Genomic DNA, 22,287 nt, shown 5'->3' on the forward strand with positions numbered 1-22,287 from the left:
CACTATATTTTTTCATTCTAAAAATTATTATATGTACAATAGCTGCATAATAAATAATTTATTTAAAAGATAACCATGAATGCATATTAAAAAAAATTCAATTATAATTTACTAATGCTGTAATCGTATTAGTGAATGCAAAAAGCAATTTTTCCTAGAAACCCATTCTTCAAGAAACAATTTGAAAAAAAGTTCTTTTTCAAAAATTTTTACACCAATAGAGAAAACTGCATTTGTTCTAGGTGAACTAATTATAAGAAAAGATCGTGGGACTTAACTACATAATTTAACTATGTAAAAGCACTGTTGCATTTGACAGGATATTACAGGAATCTATTGCCTGGTCTGACAAGAACTTAAGGTATGAAACAAGGCCTAAAAATGTGATAACAGTGAAGTTTTTATGATTTCTTTTATTTTAAATAGTTATTTTGTTATATTTTAAGGAATTTGAGTTCTCCAACGTAGCACCAGTGCATTTTTTTTTTCAGATAAACAAGTACATTACTTTTCAATAATAATAATAATTGTTACCTGTTTCTTTTCTGGCATCATTGCACCATCATAAACCATATCTTTAGTGAGTTTCACAGAATTAGTAGGCTTCAAGATTTTATCTGGAGAATCATCTTCACAAAAAATCACTTGCTGTGAACTGACATTTGTTGTTAATTCACTGCAATCTGCAATATGTTCATTATCAGAAATTCTATTTGCTTCAGTAGCAGATGCTTTATTTTCACTAAGCGTAACATCTGTATCTTTTAACAGTTCAGTACATTTGTAATTAGATGAATCACTGTTCCCTTCACACTTCTTTTCATTTAAAAGTATAAAATATTCTTTTAGCAATTTGTTAGTTTTTTCAAAATTATAAAGGCGACGTCTTAATAATTTCTGCAAGTCTTTACTTAAAAAGTTAGTAGTGAGTTTTCTATCTTTTGAGACTTCCCACAAATCTTCTATAACTACATTTTTACTTTCTTTTAAATGATCCGATGCAAAGCGGCAACAAAAGCTATATGGACATTTCCCAAAGGTTCTGTACAAATAACAATATGATCCTATATCTGGTGGCTTTTTTTCCAAGTATGTGCTCACATCATGACTATAACAACAATTGTTTCCATATGGACAAACACCATCAGCTGCCATTTTAAAACAAAGTTTTTCACATTTGGCAGTTTTCTCATTCCGTGGTCGATGTTTATTTTGTCCTTTTAACTTCCCTTTCAGTTTTTTTCTAGGTGGCTCATCTGATGTCTCATGCTCATGGGATACTTTCTGTTGATCTTTTGCAGAAACAAAGTCCAGATCAAGTTCTCGGACATGGTTCTTAAGAAGAAACCTAAATATAAAAAGAAAGCTATAAAAATAAAATAATATTATCAAATACTAACATTTTTATCAAGCAATATAATAATGAGTATATAAGGTTTTTAAATTAATTCGGTTATCTTATTATTTTGGTTACCAAGTTTAACAAATATTAATACTTTTTCTATAATGAGTATGTACACTTTTATTTTATTTAACTCGGTTTACTATAACTTCCAATTAAATCAGTTTCTACCAGAAAGCAAATTAATTACAGTATAAATAAGCTTAGAGTTCTTTAGTTTTCAGACAGCGTTTTGGCAGCATAGCTTGGCTCACGTTCTGTTTAAGTCCTCTTACTGCTGTAACTTAAATTCTGGTAATAAAAATAATTATCCATGATCCACTCTGCCACAGTCACTACAGGTGGAGTTCAATTCTGGTAAAACAGATGAAATAATAGAAGTGAAGGAACAATTTAACATAAGAAGTAATACATTAATTAAAATAAATCTTATAATTTGATGTCATGAAAAAATTATATTATGATTAATTATTTTATGCATGTATCTTTTATACTAACTTTTGTGATTAAGTTGGATACTTTTTGATTATGTGCACCCCCTTTCTGAAAAATTATGAAAAAGTATTCATAAGCAGTATGTCACCAAAACAGTTAAAAACAGTTATGTGGCATCCTATGATGTCACTAGAAAGCATTTATGTGGCAATCCAGATATGCATGTAGCACATGACTGTTTTGTCCAGTATGCAATGTCATGGAAAACGAATTTTTATCTGATGTTTTTTAAGTGACAACAGATTGCTGTGTACATGGGAAAAATGACAGTGCAAAAAAGATTACTGTTTTATTATCCATGTTTTTTGCTTTTTTAATTTTATTCATTAATTGCTCTTGTAGGTAGTGACTCTGCTTAGTGTCATAACATTTTGAAAAATTGCTGACCTTCATGCATTAACTCAATGAAAAATGAGTCAACGATATATTTGAGACTTTTCTGTGAGGGTACGAACCATCAAAGAGTACTTATTTTGTTGAAAATTAAAATACCTAAACTTTACACACATAGCTCCTTTCTCACACAAGAGTGGATCATATTATGCTGAAACTGTGTGTATATATATATATATATATATGTGTGTGTGTGTGTGTGTGTGTGTGTGTGTATACATTTTAACACAATTATTACAGATCTTTTCCTAAAATAAAATTGCAAGTACAGTGTAATTTAGGTTCACATCAAGTTTTAAACCCTCCAAGTGGCCAAAAGTTTCTCAAAAAAGTATAGGCAAAAGGTATTTTCTTGATGATAAATTCAGAATTTGTGAGTTGAAGTTTTCTTTCAATATCTATATCACATTAATATTTTAGGCACATTTCAGGATGCACGTGTGTAAACATTAAAACATCACAATTTGGCCATTTGGATTATCTTAGATAATGGTATACACATTACTTATTTTGCATAATAAAATCTTATCCTCTACTTCATAAATGTTTCTCAGCACCATAATGAGCAGAGCTGAAATGAATTTTTTATAAAAACAAAGGCTCTAGTGTAGAATTGGGTGCCCCTTTGATTAGCGAAAAATTAAAAAAAAAAAATTTTGGCGATAAAACCTCATTTCTGGTTACCATGATAGCTTTAACTTTGTTTCAGCTTCCTGATTTTTTTTTTTTTTTTTTTTTTTTTTTTTATGAAAATAGATTGATGTGTTCATGGACAAATTTAAGACAGTGTACAATGCCTAGTTTGTGCAATTCTGGGATTTTTTTAAAAGTGAAAACAGATTGATGTGTACATACATGGACACAGAGTTTGTGCAATTCTTTGACTTCTTATTTTGGTTTTGTGTAGCAGCCATCTTGAAATTGTGCCTTCCTGAGGATGATCTTGGCATCAAAAACGAATTGCCCAAAACAAGGGGCACCCAATTGTAAACTTTTACCGAAACAAATACAGAGAGCAGCTGTTGAAATAATTTTAGGCCTAGAAACGGTTAACCTTTTGGAAGATTAATGAGACTATAATGTGTATAATTATTAACTAATGATATGTTATAATTTAAGAAATATATACGTATGTTGAAATTATGATATTTTTTTTCCAACAAAAATTCTAATATTTGATTAAAGTAAAACTGATACTTTTTTTCCCAAATTCAAATTCTAAAAACTCGAAAGATTATTAGAATACAGTGTCTGCAGATCATAACTGGGAACATTATTATTATTGTTGTATTTTTGTGTTTGTTGACAATATTTTAAAATAAAATCATACAATTCTAGACGTATAGGATCTAATACCTTTCTTGCATTTATAATTAAACTAATAAGTTACCATTAAACTAATAAGGCCACATTAAAAGAAATCTTACAAAGTCTTCAATAAAGATGGCTACTGTCTTATTTCCTTAAGTATTGAGTGACATCACATTTTGACTGAGCAAAAAAGAAAACAGGTGATATGGTTTAGACAAGTTTTTTTATATTTTGAGACAATGTCTTATGTGGGTAATAGTAAAAAGCATTAATAAAGCCTTCGGTACTTGCCCCATGCATGAGGGCACATTCTCGATTCTCCCATTCTAGGGAATTTTGTTAAGACTGAAGACATGTTAATTCATAAAGAAGATAAGTGGATAGAATAGAAGAGAAACACGACAATTTGACAATCAAAATCGTAATAACAACCTTGTATTTAGCGTGCATATATTAAAACAATCGATTTCAAGGGCAGCTAAAAGTTCCTCCTCATCAGGAGAACGAAATTACTAGAAGGGGGAAAAAGAAGGGGTTGATCTTTGAATTATGGTAACTTGGCGATTTTTTGGCGACCAACTCTGCTACAGATACTCTATTTTTTTTTCGCCGCCATTTTGTCTTCACGAAGTAAAGACATGTTTCTTTTCTTTTTATTTACTGAACACTTTTTCCAACAATCTACTAGCCGAATTACACTTATGCTAGAAATTTTATGTAACAAAACTGCTTAATCATGACAAATATTAACTGCAAAATTGGGAAAAAGTGCACAATCGCAAACTCCTAGCGCGTTTTTCACAATAGCACATACACATAAACCATTTACACGTCGACTTATTTTTACTTTAAAAAACATCCCAGAATTGCACAAAAATGGCATTGCACACACTCTTAACTTTATCCATCTACACTGCTATTTTCTCATAAATTACAAAAATTTGCACGAAAATGCAAAAAAATTCTGTGAATCTTTAAACTTGGTAAAAAGCACATACATGAAATTACCTGATTGCGAAAAAGTATATACCCTTTCCAAGGATGAACATTTCCATGTATAAAATAAATAAAATATCCAAAAACTTTTACCTCTAAATTATCTATTATATTATAAACGTCACCAACGAATTCATACTGCAAACATTACAAGTGGTTACAAATACTTAATGTCAAATATTTAAATTATTTCCATACACGTTTACTTCAACTGAAACGTATACCAAATTTTTACAAACATAAAATTCACAAAATAACTATCATTTACCGTAATTTCGCGCGTATAGTCCGCGGACTATCTGTGTTTAAAATGCGAATTTTTGAAGCTGCGGACTATCCACCAGTGCGGATAATACGCTGGTTGTTCACGGTTAAAATCGTTGAAATTTAAAAAACACGCTGTCGTGAACTGCCGATGATAAAATATAAAAAAAGCGCGAGATTCCAAGAAAACATTCGTATGTATCGTATCGATAGTAAACCATAGAGCATAGTGCAGATCGAATAAGTAGTAGCAAGTAGAGCTCCTAAAATCCAGGCTGGCGCATCAAGCGATGCCGAGATATGAGCCAAAGAAAGTCTTGTATGAGCACTCCATTAGCGCAACCAGTGTTGTATCCCAGTATCCTTCGCACTGCTTTAGCGCAACTGCCGAGAGGGGGAAAAGTAATTGATGCGTCAACTCGGTTTTTAGGAGCCATAGTAGCAAGTACCTGGAGTACGAAAAAAAAAAAAAAAAAGCGTGATTCGTTTACTTATAGCGTGGTTTGGCAACACCGAGTGAGTGGGGTCGAAGGTCACATTTCATTACCACTTATCACGAGTATAGCACGTTGCACAGTATCTTGTTTTCGTATTTTGTCTTTCATCTTCGATAACGTTGATGAAACATCGCCGGAGTTTTACTGCTGAGTTAAACTCAAGGTAGTTGACAAAGATGGAAATAGAGAAGCGGGCCGTTATCGGTTTAATCCTAGTATTCGGTGCACACGGGATTTGGCTACTTTTGGCGACTTTATGATGAGCAGTGAAAACGGGAGATATACGATGAGTAGTTAACGGGTCATTCAAAGAAAATATATAGTTAAACATAGTATATAGTATATATATTATGTGTGTATATACATATACTATGTGTGTATACTATATATATATAGACGTTCTTTGGATCATTTTTGGTGTTGGCGATAATTTTCAAAGTCGCGCCAAGGCTGCATCGTATACTAGGATTTTACACTGTTATTTTGAAGTGGACGAGAAAGCAGTGAGAAATTGGCGCAAACAAAAGGATGTGTTTAAAAAGCATGGGAATATTGCCGTATTAAAAAAACGTAATTTCGGACGTATAGTCCGCGGACTATCCGGTGGTGCGGACTATCTGACGATTTTTGAAATTTTTTTTATATAAAATCGTGTCTGCGGACTATACGATGGTGCGGACTATACGTGCGAAATTACGGTAATTAAAATATCACTAAACCATGTACATGTCGACTTATTTTTACTTAAAAAAACATCCCAGAATTGCACAAAAATGGCATTGCGCACACTCTTCACTATATCCATGTACACTGTTTCACGAAAATGCATGAAAATACTCAACGTATTCTACTCAAACGTATTCCAAAATACTACAAACATATAACTCACAAAATCACGATCATTAAATTAAAATATAATTAAATTAAAAACACTACTTAAAATATAAATACATTAAATTAATAAAAATTAGATTACAATCCTAATTACTTTAAACTAAATCATTGCTAATAACAATTTTCCAATAATATCATAGTAATTTATTTACTCCTTACATTTAGAACAATGCATAAAAATAATATCCTCAAATGATTAAAAATACTAACTTACCTAATCTTCAGAATCTTCATTACATGGCACGCACACTTCCACTATTTCACACAACACACAATGAAGCTTAATACAAAATAATATAGTACTACAGTTTTCCAAATTCCCCCCTTTTCCGATTAAAGAACTGTAATTCGTCCATTAATGTCACATGACATATCTCATGATCTCTCATTTCCCTCACACAAATTAATGCGTAATCGGAACTGAGTACTTCTCACATTATTACCAAAGTCCTAGGTAGTAACCTTTATCGCCTCCAAAATGTCGCCAAACTACCAGTTACCATATTCCAAAGATCAGCCAAAGAAGGAAAAGCATCGGCAAAGGAGTCGCAGAAACAGTGTGTTCATAACCGGATTTTGAATCAGAGTTGTACTGGCCACCTACTTTTACTGAGCCAGACTATCTGATCAAACAATTAACACATAGATTAAAATGCAAAGAAAACCAGTGAAGTCAAAAAATAGGAAGCAAGGGGCAACTGCACCTTCACACACCAAGTCTGAACCTCGAAATCGATCGAGTGTTTTAATATATGTATGCTAAATACGAGGTTCTTATTGCGATTTTGATTGTCACATTGACATGCTTCTCTTCTATTCTATCCTACAATGATTTGTGTGGTATCTAAAACACTTAGGGAACCAGATTAGGAGAAAATAAGGAATATCGAACTTCAAGTTAGTTTAAGTCGACATGTTGCTATGCTATGCTTATGATAAAGGTTACTAGCTAGGACTTTAGCAGTGTACATGGATAAAGTCAAGAGTGTGTGCAATGCCATTTTTGTGCAATTCTGAGATGTTTTTTTAAGTGAAAATAGGTCGACGTGTACATGGATGCAATTGTTAGAAACGCGGCAAGCAGTTTGCGATGCTGCACTTTCTCCCAATTTCGCACCTAATCTTCATCATGATTAAGCACTTTTGTTCCATAAAAGTTCTAGCATAAGCGTAATTCGGCTAGCAGATTGTTGGAAAAAAATGTAAGAAAAATGTAAGAAAATAAGGAAAAAAAAAAAAAATTCCTTTACTTCGTGAAAACAAAATGGCGTCCACACAAAAACTAGCAGTTTGCTGTAGCAGAGTTAGTCGCCAAATTTTCGCCAAAAAATCGCCAAGTTACCATAATCCAAAGATTAAACATTACATTAATTCTCTTTTCCCTCTAAATTATCCATTATAAAAGTTCCCACAAAATAATCTGTGACTGGAACTGTGTACTTCTCAGATTATTGCTAAAGTCCTAGCTAGTAACCTTTATCGCCTTACCAAAATGTCGCCAAACTACCTGTTACCATATTCCAAAGATTAGCCTAAAAAGCATTACAAGCTTTTGCATGCACCTATTTTGAGAAACATAAAGTGAAGAATTTTAATAGTTCTCTTGTAAGTTTTGACATTTAATTTAGAAAGACATAGTTGTAACCTATTTCAATACTATAAAGACTGAATTTTATTATTGTATCTCACTTCATTTTAATATTGATTATTAGAAGCAATGTGGGCATTCTTCTGTTATTGGAACCGGATTCATAAATGTATGCAGGGGATGTTTCCATAACCGGCACTTGGCAAAATTGCGGATGTTGCAACCCACACAGGGAATTTTCCTGAAGGAGGAAAAGGGAAATTTTCTGTTTACTTTTCGAACATTACGGTAAGAGAAAATATGTTTACTTTTCGAACATTACGGTAAGAGAAAATAAGGTACTATTCGGTTTCGAGGGCCATAAAAAATCGCCAAACTATTGTTGATGCTAATGCTGCCAAAAATAATTGCGGCAACCCTAACAATTGCGGCAAGAAAGGAAGTATAATAGTAAATAACTATCTAAGATTGATGTTTTAATTTAGATGAAAGGTTAATTTCATATAATACTTTTTATTATTATAATTTATATGAAAAAGGCTAAACATGACTGAATGAAAGCATAAGAGTAAATAACTATTTCAGATCATTATTATAATTTATATAAAAATTGCTAAACCTAATTGAACGGATGCCTGCATCGCTACTTCGCTACCGACTTATCGCTAAAGCATGATTTCATCTCGTTGGTTGTTCAAACGTAATTTTCTATAATGAATGATGCCTTTTCTTTGAAAATATTCTCCGTAAAGTTCAGAATCGCTCACTTATTTGTTTGCCGCTTTTTACAAGGGTAAAAACAATTGGATTTTTGTCAATTTTCTTTTACTTTTTAAGTGAAAATAGGTCGATGTGTACATAGATAAAGTTAAGAGTGTGCGCAGTGCCATTTTTGTGCAATTCTAGGATTTTTTTTAAGTGAAAATAGGTCGATGTGCACATGGATACAGAGTATGTGCAATTCTTAAAAACGCTTTAAACAGTGGGGGATTCTTCACTTTACCCAAAATTCTATTGCCGAGTTTTCGTCGTTGGCAATTCCCAAATTGTTAAATCCATAGGCTATCAAAAAAGGATTTAAAAATTAATTACTAGTATTTCAATGGCATCTTAAGAAATATAGGACTACATAAACTTACGCAATCTGAAATCAGCGCGTACGCTAGATTTGGCGCGCTGTTAAATGGGCGCGTTTGTTAGATTTGGCGCTTTTGCGCGCACATTTTCGCTGCAATTTTTTTACGGCCCTCGAAACCGAATAGTACCGAAAATAAAGTTTGAAAGTCGCAAATCATTATTAGTTCATATTTTCGCAAAACGTTTATGGGGTTTATTTTTCGAACATTACGGTAAAAGAAAATAAAGTTTTTTATATTTTCGCAAAACGTTTATGGGGTTTTGGGAGTTAAAAAATGCAGCAAATTATTATTATTAACATAACAAAAAGTTCCTTTTTTAAGTATTATATATGTTATAAATATTGCTATTGCCATGAAGACAAACTGGGCAAAGTTAAAATGAAACCAACAACAACAGCATTTAATTTATTATAGCTTTTTTCTTACTTTTACTAGAATTCTAATGATAAAATGATTAGTGCATTTAAATACATATTAAATGAAAATATTAAAATAGATATGGAGATGCATTAAATATGATTTGGACTAATTTAATTATGTATTCTTACATATATAGCTATGCCCATTTAATTTTTCTCAATAAAAATAATTAAGCTATCCTTATTATTTTTATATGTCTATACATTTTTTAACTGTGCACATAGCTACTCAGAAAGAAAGATATATGGGTAGGATATAAGAAGATAAAAATTATTAATCTTCCCTTCAAAGTCAAATGGATATAGCTGTAGTATATGATTTCAAACAAAAGTAAATCATTAGAATATTAAGCTGAAAATATAAGTCTGAAGGAAAGAGATTTTTCTTAAATTCAAAGTGTGCACAAAACATTTCAGATGCATTCAAACTCTGAACTGGAACATGCTAATTTACTGTTGTGGAACTAATATGAAAATAATATTGTTGACAGTATAGTAGTGTACCACCAAAGAATTTATGCTGGGAGAAGAAGCAAAGCTTCGATGACATCACAAAGCCAAATGATAACTGGCTTAATTTTTACTCTTTTTATGCATAAAATGTCATAGTTGTTAGTATCTCATTAAAATGTATTTTCTAATAATATAATGATTTGCAAATGATGGAAATTTACCTGTCATTAAAACATTTTGTTCTAAACATGCTTCAGCTTATCAAAGAAGTTAAAGCTATTCCAACCTACTCCCCATATTAAAGTTTTTTTGATTAAATCAAATTCATGTCTAATGCATCAAAAATATAAATAAACCTTCTTTAGTATTTGTCAAACATCAGTTCTCATGGCCTTAAATTGGATGCAAGATTTATTTCACAAAGTTATGTTTTCACTTATGGGGCAAAACTTTTAAATTTGTTATTTGAATCTGTTACATTAGTCTTTATTTTAAAAAATATATTGTATGTCATATGGCCATGAAGGCAACCTGAAATCTAAAGTAGAAATGAAATCAAATTTTCTAATTAATGTGATTTGAAGCCATTGTGTTATACTTCGAGGAATATGTTATATGGTAAATATGTGTGCTCATGTTTTTCCTGGAAAGGGCATAACATTTTTTTACAGAAATAAGTTACCAACCTAAATCTATTGTCATGGCAATTAAATTTTTCTGAAAGAGCAGGATTATTTATAAGCCAAGTGCTAAACCTTTGTATTGTTACCCTGATCATGAAATTTTAAATGGTGATTTAATTTCTTTTTTCAGGTTGAACTGCCCTTCAATGAAAGCTTTTGCTCGATGTGTGGCCTGTAATAGCAATAAATGGGACTTTTGTGAACTGAAATCTGTTAGGCTTTCCAAAATCCAGAAAGGTAAAGTTTAACTTTTTATTTAAGCCTAATGTTCTTAAAATATATTAGAATATCCATAGGTGACATTTGATTATTGTTTAATAAAGACACCATAACAAAATGAGCTGATTGAATCACTAAATTTGTAACTTGTAACTTTTAAATATATCCAGACTGTCTGCTTTAATAAGGAAGTAACATACAGTGCATATATAGTAGTGTTTTGATTTTCATTTATCATTTTATTCTGTTTTAAGTATGAGTTCAGCAATGCTCCAACATAAGGTATTCCAATTTATATGAGCTTTAAGTCGTACAGCTCCTTATTTTATTTTGCATATTTATACTTGTTGTTTTGAAATTGTCAATAATTCATAGAATGCTGATGAGCAAAACATTACTATGCCTATATATAAGAATTAGCTTTAATGAAATAAGAAGCATCAAAGTATATGCTAATTGCCCTAAAACTCCATACCCTTCTTCAAAACAGTACTTCAGTTATAACTGTGTTAACAAACGATGCAGTTGTTCAACATTTTTATACACTGTGCTGTTACTTTCATACTTTGGTTCAGGAAAGTAAATGGGATTTGATATTCTATATTTCTTCTTTTTCCCCACATTATAATTATGAATCGAGTTATCAGAAAAGAATAATTAATTTTATAAAACCATTAGCATCAGAATAACTCCATTTCTTGCACATGTACTTTTTGTTTCCAATGGTGGATGCTTGCCTATGCCGGCATTAGCCACTCCTAAAATCAGATATGATGATCTATTATGGAGGCACCTAATAGGCAAGCCACCTTTGCCTTCTATGAAGGGACAGATAATTTACATCCATGCCTTGTTCATTATTTGAACCCGGGTCCCTCAGTATTGTACTCAGGCTTCCCTAATCACTATACCATCCGGGCAGTTACGACTTTATTTTAATATGCTATTTTGTATTGATATGTAATATGAAAAATACATTTTTATTATGTATTTTTTAAAACAAGTGCTTTTTAGTCATTGGTTCTATTTAACTAGAATTCACATGTATTGTTTTATATGCAAAATAAATACGACCCAGACTGATTGGAATCTGATTTCAGAGCTTTCGCTCGTTGCATCTGTCACATAGCTTCAGAGCTATAACTGTGTTATATTTAATTTTTAGTACTTAAATATTAATTTGTTAAAGTTAAAAAGTAATAAAGCTGAAGAATGTCAATGTGATATATTTCTTAACAATAATGTGCAGTAGTCCCTCTTTAAAAATGGTTTTGATTATCTGCAGACAATAAAAATTGAGAAAGTTATGAAAATTAGATTATTTTGTTGAATTCAAATTGGCCAAATGATAAAGATATACTTGCATATAAATCACTTCTGCATATGATTGAAGCTTTACAATATGTGCTTGTTAACTTCAGTTGTCTATAGTATTATTATTATGACAGTTTAACACTTGATATTTGCAGCACATTACCTCAGATTAGAACTATAGGATAAAATGTAGTTGAAAACTTTGGGAGGTTATAAATGAAATAAACGCAGAAGAAATTAACTCAAGCCATTACTATTGTGAATGAATAACAGAGCAGTTAGAAAATTTATTATAATTCAGAATTAATGTTTAGTACTGGCAAAGAGAAAGTGAATAGTGTATTAAGTCAGATAGTTTTCACAATAGAAATATTAACTTAAATAAAAAGAACAAAACTATAAATTTTCCCTCATTAATTATTAATATTTTTATTATGTTTCATTATTAGACATGTTTATTACTTGTGTATCCTGCCAAATAGACTGGCTGCATGGAAGTTTTCATAATTTTCTCTATGTGTGACATGAATTTATGCATCCAAAATGCTAACCTTTGTATGCAACACTCACTCATTTCTAATGCTTTAAAGTCCCAATACTCGTTTAATTTAGCATTTGCAGTATCAGTGTTGTTACACCATGAGTATTACTAATATTTTAATTCAGTGCTGCTTTTTAATTACTTTCACGTTTATTTTATTCAATAAATAAATTAACTAAAATATAAAATTTATTGTGAATCAATTTTGTAATTATTTATGTTTATAATTTTTATCCCTTCCAGCTGATTAGGTGTGCAGAAGCAGCAGACTTGTAAATGTGAAGGAGCTATTTGCTTAGTTATGCAGTAGAATTCACCACCCTGCGGCAAGCTTCATTAAAGCTGTGAACAGCCAAGCTAACCATCTTCAGGGCAAGTGGCTGCATCAAGCAAACCCAGTGACATTCCAAAGAGGAATGTCAGTCAAAATAAAAACTTAATACCTAAATCTCGGAAAATCAGACAATTAAGCCACAAATCTTGTGACCAATTTTTCAGTTGCTGTGCTTAGTGCGATAAAGTTATATGGCAATAAACTGAAAAGCTATGGCAGGTATTCTATTGTACCCTTTAATGAAATCAATTTAAAGCAAGCTTATCATATGATAAGCAAAATGATTGTATCATTGGATATGAAGACTATGGTAATGATTGCATTGCTGGGTATGCAGGCTATGGTTCTACAATGAGCCAAATGTAATATCTCAGTATGCTGTGATTATTAAAATTATAACTTATGTATTATTACTTCATATTGGTCATTATGTTCCAAAATAGGTGCTCTTTTTATATAGAACTATATAAATGTAGAAAATCTGAGAAGTTAATTTTACATGGAAAGCCTTCGTGCAAAATTAATAGCATCTTGTTAATTTCATTTATGTTTTGTAAAAGTAATTGCTGCTGAATCTAGAATTAATGCATTATCCGAGATTTGAGACAAAATTTGTCAAATTAGAAGATAGTGAAATAGATAAATAGGAAATGAAACATGAAATTTATATATTTAATATTGAAATAAATATCTCAGTAAAGTGGCTGTATGTAAAGTATAATGATACAATTTTTATAATTTTTTACTAAAATGCTAAAATTATGTGCTATGAAAATTTTATTTTCATTAATATTTATAATTTTTTCCTCGCAAATTTTTATCCAAGGTGTCTATGTTTTAGCTATTTTAGATTTTTCTGTTTTAACGTTAAAAATATCTTCTTTATCAGCATTACATTAAAATCCATCTCATAATCATTTGAAAACGAAGGAAATTTCATTCTTTTCAATAGTTTAAGAATATTTTCATAAAACATAATTATAGAAAAAATGAACTGATACATTTATAGTTATATATATGTAAAGAAAATTTTTTAGAAGGATCCTTTTTTCCATACCAGAAACATTTCATGAGCTGTAATATGTAATATTAGTTGGCCTAATATGTAAAAGGAATGTTTAATCAAGTTATTTTTATTATGCTTTTATAAGTATCACTATAATTTTAAGAGTTATTGAATTTAAAAGTGAAAGAAAAAGCTACAGTTATTTCAAGACTCTTTAATAAAACAATTCTTTATTCTTGTATTCTCGTATGAAAATTTTCTGTATATTTAACATAAAATTGTGTGCATGTAAATAAATTTTTTAATTTATTATTATCATTCTGTTAGCTTCAATTTTTATTCTCAATAAATTTGATACATATATTTAATATTCAGCTAAGTTTTATTAACCATGACTGATAAGCATTTTAAATTTCATCCTGTCAAAAAATTTAAAATTCCTTTTTTTTCTCGTAGTTTTTTCATACACCTCTCATTTTCTGTTTAATTGTAAATATTGCATACTTATAATTTTATAAAACATAACTTCCCTTCCCTGAAAAAGCACACAGATTCATTCTTAATTTAAAATTCAATTACAAGTCCAATGTGAAAATGAATTAGGCAATGGAACAAAATAACACATATGTCTTTAATAGAGGACAACATATCAATAATTCCCTTAGTTTCATTTATCCCATTAGCTTCTTTACCTATTAAAAAAATTCTGATTCCCCCCCATGAGTGTAAAGTCATAAATACCACTAATGCACACATTTACATATACACATTTGCTGTCCCTTAATGTAGTATAAGTAATGTTACTCTTCATTGATAATGTTTATTTTTATTTTAACTTTGCCTGTATCATTCAATTTTAAAATAAGCACAAATTTTTATTCTGTTTTTTTGGTTATCAGTATTTATTTCAAGATTCACACATCTGCAATTTCCAGCTTCATTTATTAAAATATATTATGCATTTTACTCATTATTTACATTATTTATACATTATTACTGGTATTAATCTTATTGTCTTTTATGGATTGTAAACTGACTCTGGATGAAGGATTTCCATTATTAAATATTTTCTATTAGCTTAAATAAAACATAAATACACACACGCAGAATGTTTGAAATAGGTTTTATGCTTAGTATATTGACTGATCTAAGGATGGAAAAGTTGTACAAATAAAACATGTAATTTTGTAAAATCATTACATTTGTCAAAGTAAGAAATAGGGCAAATATGCAAAATTCTATCTGCAGTGCCAGACTTAATTATCGAGGCTGAGGATGGAAATCTCACTTGGTCACGCTATATTGGAATGATCACCATACAAAATGTCAACACAAATATAAAATTAACATTTATTTAATTAAAATTAAATATTTGAATTGATTTGAAAAGCAAGTCTTAAGATTAAGGGGGAAAATTACATTAAGAAAACAAATTTATATTTAAAAAAGCTTATTAATCAGCTATTTTTGATGATTTAAAAAATATTGTTAACTTTTCTAAAAATAAAAAGGCTATAAATGTTTTTAGTGAATTTTGACTTACAAAAGTTTGTTTATAGTTTTGTCAAAAATTAATTAACATGTTTAGCTACCGTATTTTCAATGCACAAAGACTGACAAGCCTTTTAAATCTTGGCACATTGTTGATCGAAGATAGTTTTTAATCTACTTCAACTTCGAAAAGCTTCTCTAGCATGGAGCAATTGAAACATACACTGTCCAAAAAAAATCTTTAGTGCCAATTATGAGTTAGGGATTGATTCTCCCAATTCAGACCACATTTTAGCTTCGTTTTTTTTAATATATACTTAAAAACTTAAGGTTCTTCGGAGGCCTCAACCTCTTAATCAGTGGCCTGGCTGTTCTGCTCCCCCTTTTACTCTTCTGCCTAGCCAGAATATGAAAAAGGTGTAATACCCTAGCCAAATTTTCCATTGCTAGCAGTACTTATTTCTAATTACACCACGAAGGCATGCGGTAATAAAGGAGAAAATTCCTTGCATTCTCCCCCACTTCAAGGGTGACAAGGAAGGTAAGGATCAGTTGCTAAATCCTGATAGTGACATATTATAGGCTACCACATTTTACTTCAGGCGCCAATAGGCAGGAAAAATATACGTTTGCCTCGGCGAGTTTTGAACTCCTAATCTCATGATTTCTAGGCGGGCGGGCTTCTGATTATACCGTTAAGGACCGCTTTAAAGAGCAAAAAATACCTATAACTCTTCCTATTAGTAAGGATTAGTTTTTTTCAGACTTGTTTTCCAGTAAATTAGATTAATATGACGCCATGTTTTATAGTTTCATTATATAATATTCAATTTGTTTTTCATTATGACATAAATAGAAATAACTTTGCTTTGTTAAGTTTCCCAATTTATAGGTAACCTCTCATGTGCATCGGCAAAGTACAATCCATCTCTCTGTTATATACAGTTAAAAGTCGTTAATCCGGACTCATTGGGACTTCGGCGATTCCGAATTATAGATCATCAGCTTAAATCTGGTAAGATAGCATGCAGAAATTATAAAATTAAAAATATGAAACCGTAATTTATGAAATAAAGAACAATTCCCATCTAAAGGATGTCAAAATTTACAAAAAAAAAAAAAAAAGCTTAATAATTATGTGTTTACTTTATTAAACATTTCTTTCAATGTAAGTTGCTTCGTTTCATGTGATAATACTTTCTCTTTAATTCTATTAAACAGACATAATTTCTTGTTTAGTTACAAAGTTCTGCTGTTCAAGTCCTATAATTGCTGTGTCGAGAATACCGACTAATTTGTCAATCGAAATTTATTCATTTTCAATAACCTCTGTGTCACTTTCTTCACTATCGGAAGCGAATTATAATGACGAGGAATTTGATTTAAATCATATCAAAGACGGAGTACATCGAGATGAAATACTACATTTAGTAAGGAATTATAATCCAAATAAAATGAAAACATCTGCCCTGAAGATAAGGATATTGCTGACAGATCAACTTCCAATTCATTGCACGCCGTGGCGTTCCCCCCGCCACAGAGCAGCGTGAAATTGATAAACAGATTTCGGAATTCGGAATGGTTAGATAAACAAATGATTAGGCCTTTATCCATTTTTTGTAGCAATTACACTTTTTGTTTAATGGACTTCTAAACATACTTTTGCTTTGTAGATCCTTTACATATTAGTAAATATATATCGGAAATTCCATTTGACATAATCGAAAGTTCAAGCTTACTTTTATAAAATTGCTCTAACAGTCTGCAAAAAATAATAAGCCGGATCCAATTTGAAGATTAAGGAGCAACGCAATCTGCAACATTAACTGAATTATATAATTTTAGCTTAGCTTATACCATCCGTTAGACATTAAACGCGCATGCGTAAACGCATTATGCGCCTGCGCACACGCATCTTCGCAGCCGTAAAGGTGTTACGCGCACGCGTCAACGGGACGCATGCGCAGAAAGTTTCTAGCTTTGAGGGCCGGATTATGGGGGTCCGAATTAACGACTTTTGACTGTATACAAGCTGACTCAGAACTTTAACAAAAGTCAAACGAAATAAATCATATTTACACTGATTACCATAAAAAGTTGCGAGCCAAAGAAATAATTGTGGGATTGTAACGAAACTTGGCATGGAGGTACATGTCGGGTAGATATGCAAATGATTAGAAATGCAGCGTGATTGTGCACTGCATAATGCCACTAGAGGGCTATGAACGTTCTTCTTAGAGTATAAAACAGGTAAGCAGAGCTTGTTTGATTGTACTTAATCTTTTGCTGAGGAAATGCTGAGGCACAGATTTAACAAGACTGCCTCCGCCACATTAATACCATTACCTGGCCTGCTCGATCCCCAGATTTATCACCAATCGAGCATATCTGGAATCATTTGGGACGGCAAGTTGGACAGCCTATGAGATTGGCCGAACTAGAGACACGTATACAGCAACTGTCGAACGAGATGCCTCAGGACACCATACGGAACTTGTATGCCTCAAAGCCCGCTCGTATCGCATCGTGCACTCGCGCTAGAGGTGGTCAGAGTACTAAAACTTTCGTTCATGTGTACTTTTATTCTGCAATAAATTATCCTTTTTTCTTTGATTTTCTAATCACTTACTTTTATCAAAGTAGTACTTACATATGTAAAATTTCGTTTCATTCTGACAGCTCTTTTTTGGTGCGCAAATTTTTATGACAATGAGTGTATATCGGGCAACAAGGCGAGAAATAGAAAACAGATAAATCTGTATTCTGTGCCAGTGCTCCTTGTAGGCACCTGGAGAGCTTTCTGATTACACAACCACAGAATAGTATACCATTTTACAAATTCAGAGTTTGCAGATATTCACTTCGTGATTCGTGCATCAAATAGCTGACGTAAAGGACGAGCCACTGTAAGAATACATGGGAAATGATGCTCAATCACACAGAGTCGTAGCTAGGGTTTTCAGCGCCCAGGGACAACTGAAGATTTCGCGTCCCCTACTGCTTGCCAAGGATGGAAAACATTTAATTCTAAAATGTTGTAACATAAGTTTGGCGCCCCTTGGATTCTGCACCCGGGAACAGATGCCCCATCTAGCTACACCCCTGCAATCACATGTGTATCATAACATTAATGTTTGCGCATTAGCATCAGAACCTGTGTAAATGAACACTGACCCTTCAGCAGTGGCGTAGCTAGGGTGGGGCAAGGGGGGACATCTGTCCCCGGCCGCAGCATCCAGGGGGCGCTAAATGGATGCTACGGAATTTTTTAATGAATTTTTTTCCATTCTTGGCACATAGAAAGGGGCGCAAATTTTTCAGTTATCACCGGGCGTTAGAAACTCTAGCTACGCCCTTGCCCTTAAGGGTAAGAATGTAGAGTGTCAAATGGTAAAGAATCAACCCAAACACCTGGCATGTAGGAGGACGGGTCGCATGTTATGGAAGATGTGTATATATGCTTATGCCAAAACTAAAATGCACAGACATATATGCAGTTGTGGTTCCAACAGGAGTATCCAGAATAAATGTATATTATGCAGCTCACCTTGCCTTTCCTTAACTTCATCTGCAATGTGCCCAGTTATTACGAAGATAATCTGCGATGTAAGATATTTTTTTTGCAGTGGTTCTTAATGACACCTTCATAATGGTACCAAGATATAAAGGTGAACACACCTTTACAAAGGTGTTCGCTGTTCAAAAAAATGAAATTCTTTATAAGGGTTCCTTGGCATAAAGGCGTAAGTTCCTTACAAAAAATCAATCTCTAATTTTTTTAAAAATGCAACCTCTAATAAGGATATGGACACTTGAAGCCAGGGTTCTTTATGCGAATGTGTTTTTCATTTGCATTACAGATTAATTAATGACACAAGATGGAATTAATTTTCCGCACCTTTATGAAAAACAACATCTTTCTACGAAAGCGCCTGTTACACATTATTTATAAATATTCTGACGCACCTACTCCCGAGTCGGAAGAAATAGAGCATTTGATGCCAGCAGCAAAGCGCCCTCTGCTGGATGAGAGAATTACATTTCTTGAACAGGAAAACGATTCTTGGGGTATTTGACAAATCATTATTTGTTCATATTTTAGTTTATCATTATTGATATGCATAATGTAAATTTGACTCTTTTTGCTTTTTTCAGAATAAAACATCTCTGCTGCTCAAGTGGACTTTGGACGCGGCATAAATCAAAGGCTCGAGTTGAAGTATTCTGATGCACCTACTCACGAGTTGGAAGAAATAGAGCATTTGATGCCAGCAGCAAAGCGCCCTCGGCTGGATGAGAGAATTACATTTCTGGAACAGGAAAACGATTCTTGGGGTTTTGACAAATCATTATTTGTTCATATTTTACTTTATCGTTATTGATATGCATAATGTAAATTTGACTCTTTTTGCTTTTTTCAGAATAAAACATCTCTGCTGTTCAAGTGGACTTTGGACGTGGCATAAATCAAAGGCTCGAATTGAAGTATTCTGACGCACCTACTCACGAGTCGGATGGAATACAGCATTTGATGCCAGCAGCAAAGCGCCCTTGGCTGAATGACAGAATTACTTTTTTCGAATAGGAAGATAATTCTTGCCGTGTTTCGCAAATCATTATTAGTTTGTATTTTATTTTATCGTTATTGATTTGCATTATGTAAAGTTCACTCTTTTAGCATTTTACGGAATAAAATAGCTCTGCTGTGCAAAATGGACTTTGGAATCGGCATCACATAGGCTTCACTTCATCTCATAGATAAGTAAGTAGTTTTCTTCTTTTATGTATTGATTGATTTCAAATAGATATGTGTTTGTTTGAAAAATGTTTAAGACAGAGGATTAGGGCTCCTGGCGATACCTCTATAAAAAAAACGCATCTGGATTCCTACCTCAATGGTGATGTGAAAAGGAATCATTGAAAAAAGGCTGATGTAAAATGCATCAGTACATAAAGGTCTACATAGCAAAATTACAACTAATGTAAATAAACGTTTTACATTTGCTCAGAAAGATAATGGACACGAAATAAGAAAAAACTGCTTCAGTGATTTGAAAGATTTCCAAAAATTAAATCATTATAATTTTATGCTAAAATAATGAGCAGAATTTTCCTAAAATCCTAAAAAGTATACACAAAATTTTTGAAGATTACTGCAAAATTTTAAAAATTACATTATAGTTTGCATTTCCTAAAAGTTACATATAATACCTGCATACCTTTAGTTGCAAACACAACTGTAAATGATTCTCTCAATATATATATGCTTAATGCATTATCAAATATACATACATACATACAGACCATTATAAAGTAAAAGACACAAACATATATTATGGTAAAAAGCAAAATATATAATTGACAGCTATTTAAGTGTGTCTCTATTTTTTGGATGGTACGTTAAAGCAGTTAAGCTTGCTAAAGCATTAAAATACAGTTTCTCTCATCTAGAGCCAACTGGAATTTCATAAAAGAATGCAAACATAGAACTAAGTAATTTCTAAATGTGTTTGAAAAGTAGAAGCCATAAGATATTGAATAATTTAAAACAACATTGCAGATGTGTGAATGTTTGAGTAGATAGATGCCAATGAAACTTACTAAAATCACCTTCCCCACCCTCTAAGTCCACAAACTGATTCTTAGCTTCAAATACAGGAATGGAGTAATGTGAAAAGAAACACAATCAATGAATCTTATATACATATATCTTACATATATACACATACATATATATCTTCTTACACAAGGGGGAGAAAAATCGAGCATCAAAAATTAAATCAACTATACGTATTGCTAACAGCAATTTACTTAGAGGAAAATATTACGAATAAAAATTATAGAAAAATATTTTCTTTTAACATACTTAGAGCAAAATATTATGAAGGGGGAAAAATATAGAAAAAGCTTTTCTTTTGAACATGGTCTTAGTTAATGTATACTTTTCTTTTAATTGATTACATTTATCAAATTCAATATATGCTTTTCTCTTAAGTTGATTACATGTATCAAATTCTTCTTTTCAATGGCACGAAATTATGATTTGATATATCTGTTTATCAAAACTTATAATAGATTAATAGAAACATAAATATTATAGCTAAGTAGGAGATACATATTAAACATAAGTTAGATTTAATACAACCTTCCTGCACTTGTACAGTTACTTAGAGTGCTAAAAGAATCAGAGTGATGGCTATTCGCAGTCAGTTAATTAGTACAAGCAATTGCTTGAACAGTATGGGTCAATATGTCCATGGGGATTGCAACGTATGTCATTTTAATTTCTTAATGAACACCTTTAGCAAAACCAATTTCCTGCACAACTCAGTATTTATGAAGGTCTCTCAGAGTGATTTTGCTTATGCTATGAGACTATCTCTATATATGGAGATAATACCATACCATGTATCATAAACATAATTCCAGTTAAAAACCAATATGCAGATGCTATTTAAGTGTGCCTCTATTTTTTGGGAGGAAACTGTATGTATTTATTTATATCCATATCTAACTATGTCTCTCTCTATATAGAGAGAGTATCACAAATTTTTTAAACAAAAATATCCAAGTTTTATTGTTTTTTTAAAAATAAATTACAGAAATGTGACTCGCCACTAATGATGGGAGAATAGTGAAATAGACAAAATATACAACTTATTAATCCTATTAATAAGGATTATTTCCACTCAGCCTTGTTTTACAATAAAATAAATGGATATAGTGTCTTTCTTTATAATTTTACATATAATTTGCTTTTTATTTATGACATAAATAAAAATCACTTTTCTTTGTCAAGTTTCTCAATGGAGCTTCCTGATCAAAGTTTGCAATACCATGCTGAAAGT

General features: G+C 31.7%; 1 protein-coding gene and 1 long non-coding RNA gene across 10 annotated transcripts in view; one reads left to right on the plus strand and one right to left on the minus strand.

Annotated features, from left to right (window-relative positions):
* The window catches only part of LOC118180520 (uncharacterized), a 36,448-nt gene extending 22,243 nt beyond the window's left edge, over positions 1-14,205 (plus strand). The window contains exons 1-3 of one of the 3 annotated variants that reach the window (XR_015040303.1): positions 7,850-8,128; positions 10,665-10,771; positions 12,852-14,205. This is a non-coding gene — a long non-coding RNA (uncharacterized LOC118180520). Of the gene's footprint in view, positions 1-7,849; positions 8,129-9,120; positions 9,190-10,664; positions 10,772-12,851 lie in introns of those variants that run through there. The other 2 variants (XR_015040304.1, XR_015040305.1) reach the window with 2 other exon arrangements.
* Positions 1-22,287, minus strand: part of Dus3 (Dihydrouridine synthase 3) — a 103,346-nt gene that overhangs the window by 76,169 nt on the left and 4,890 nt on the right. The window contains exons 1-2 of one of the 7 annotated variants that reach the window (XM_085813472.1): positions 6,467-6,501; positions 535-1,348 (exon numbers count right to left, since the gene is read on the minus strand). In XM_085813472.1, the coding sequence (XP_085669598.1) occupies positions 535-1,348; positions 6,467-6,486 (834 nt within the window). In that variant the 5' untranslated portion in view covers positions 6,487-6,501. Of the gene's footprint in view, positions 1-534; positions 1,367-2,974; positions 3,076-4,609; positions 4,672-4,865; positions 5,250-5,352; positions 5,421-6,466; positions 6,502-22,287 lie in introns of those variants that run through there. The other 6 variants (XM_085813470.1, XM_085813473.1, XM_085813471.1 and 3 more) reach the window with 6 other exon arrangements.

This window comes from Stegodyphus dumicola, chromosome 3 (assembly GCF_044657685.1).
Source record: "Stegodyphus dumicola isolate Sdum_Otavi_A_Nest chromosome 3, ASM4465768v1".
NCBI classification, from domain to species: Eukaryota; Metazoa; Arthropoda; class Arachnida; order Araneae; family Eresidae; genus Stegodyphus; species Stegodyphus dumicola.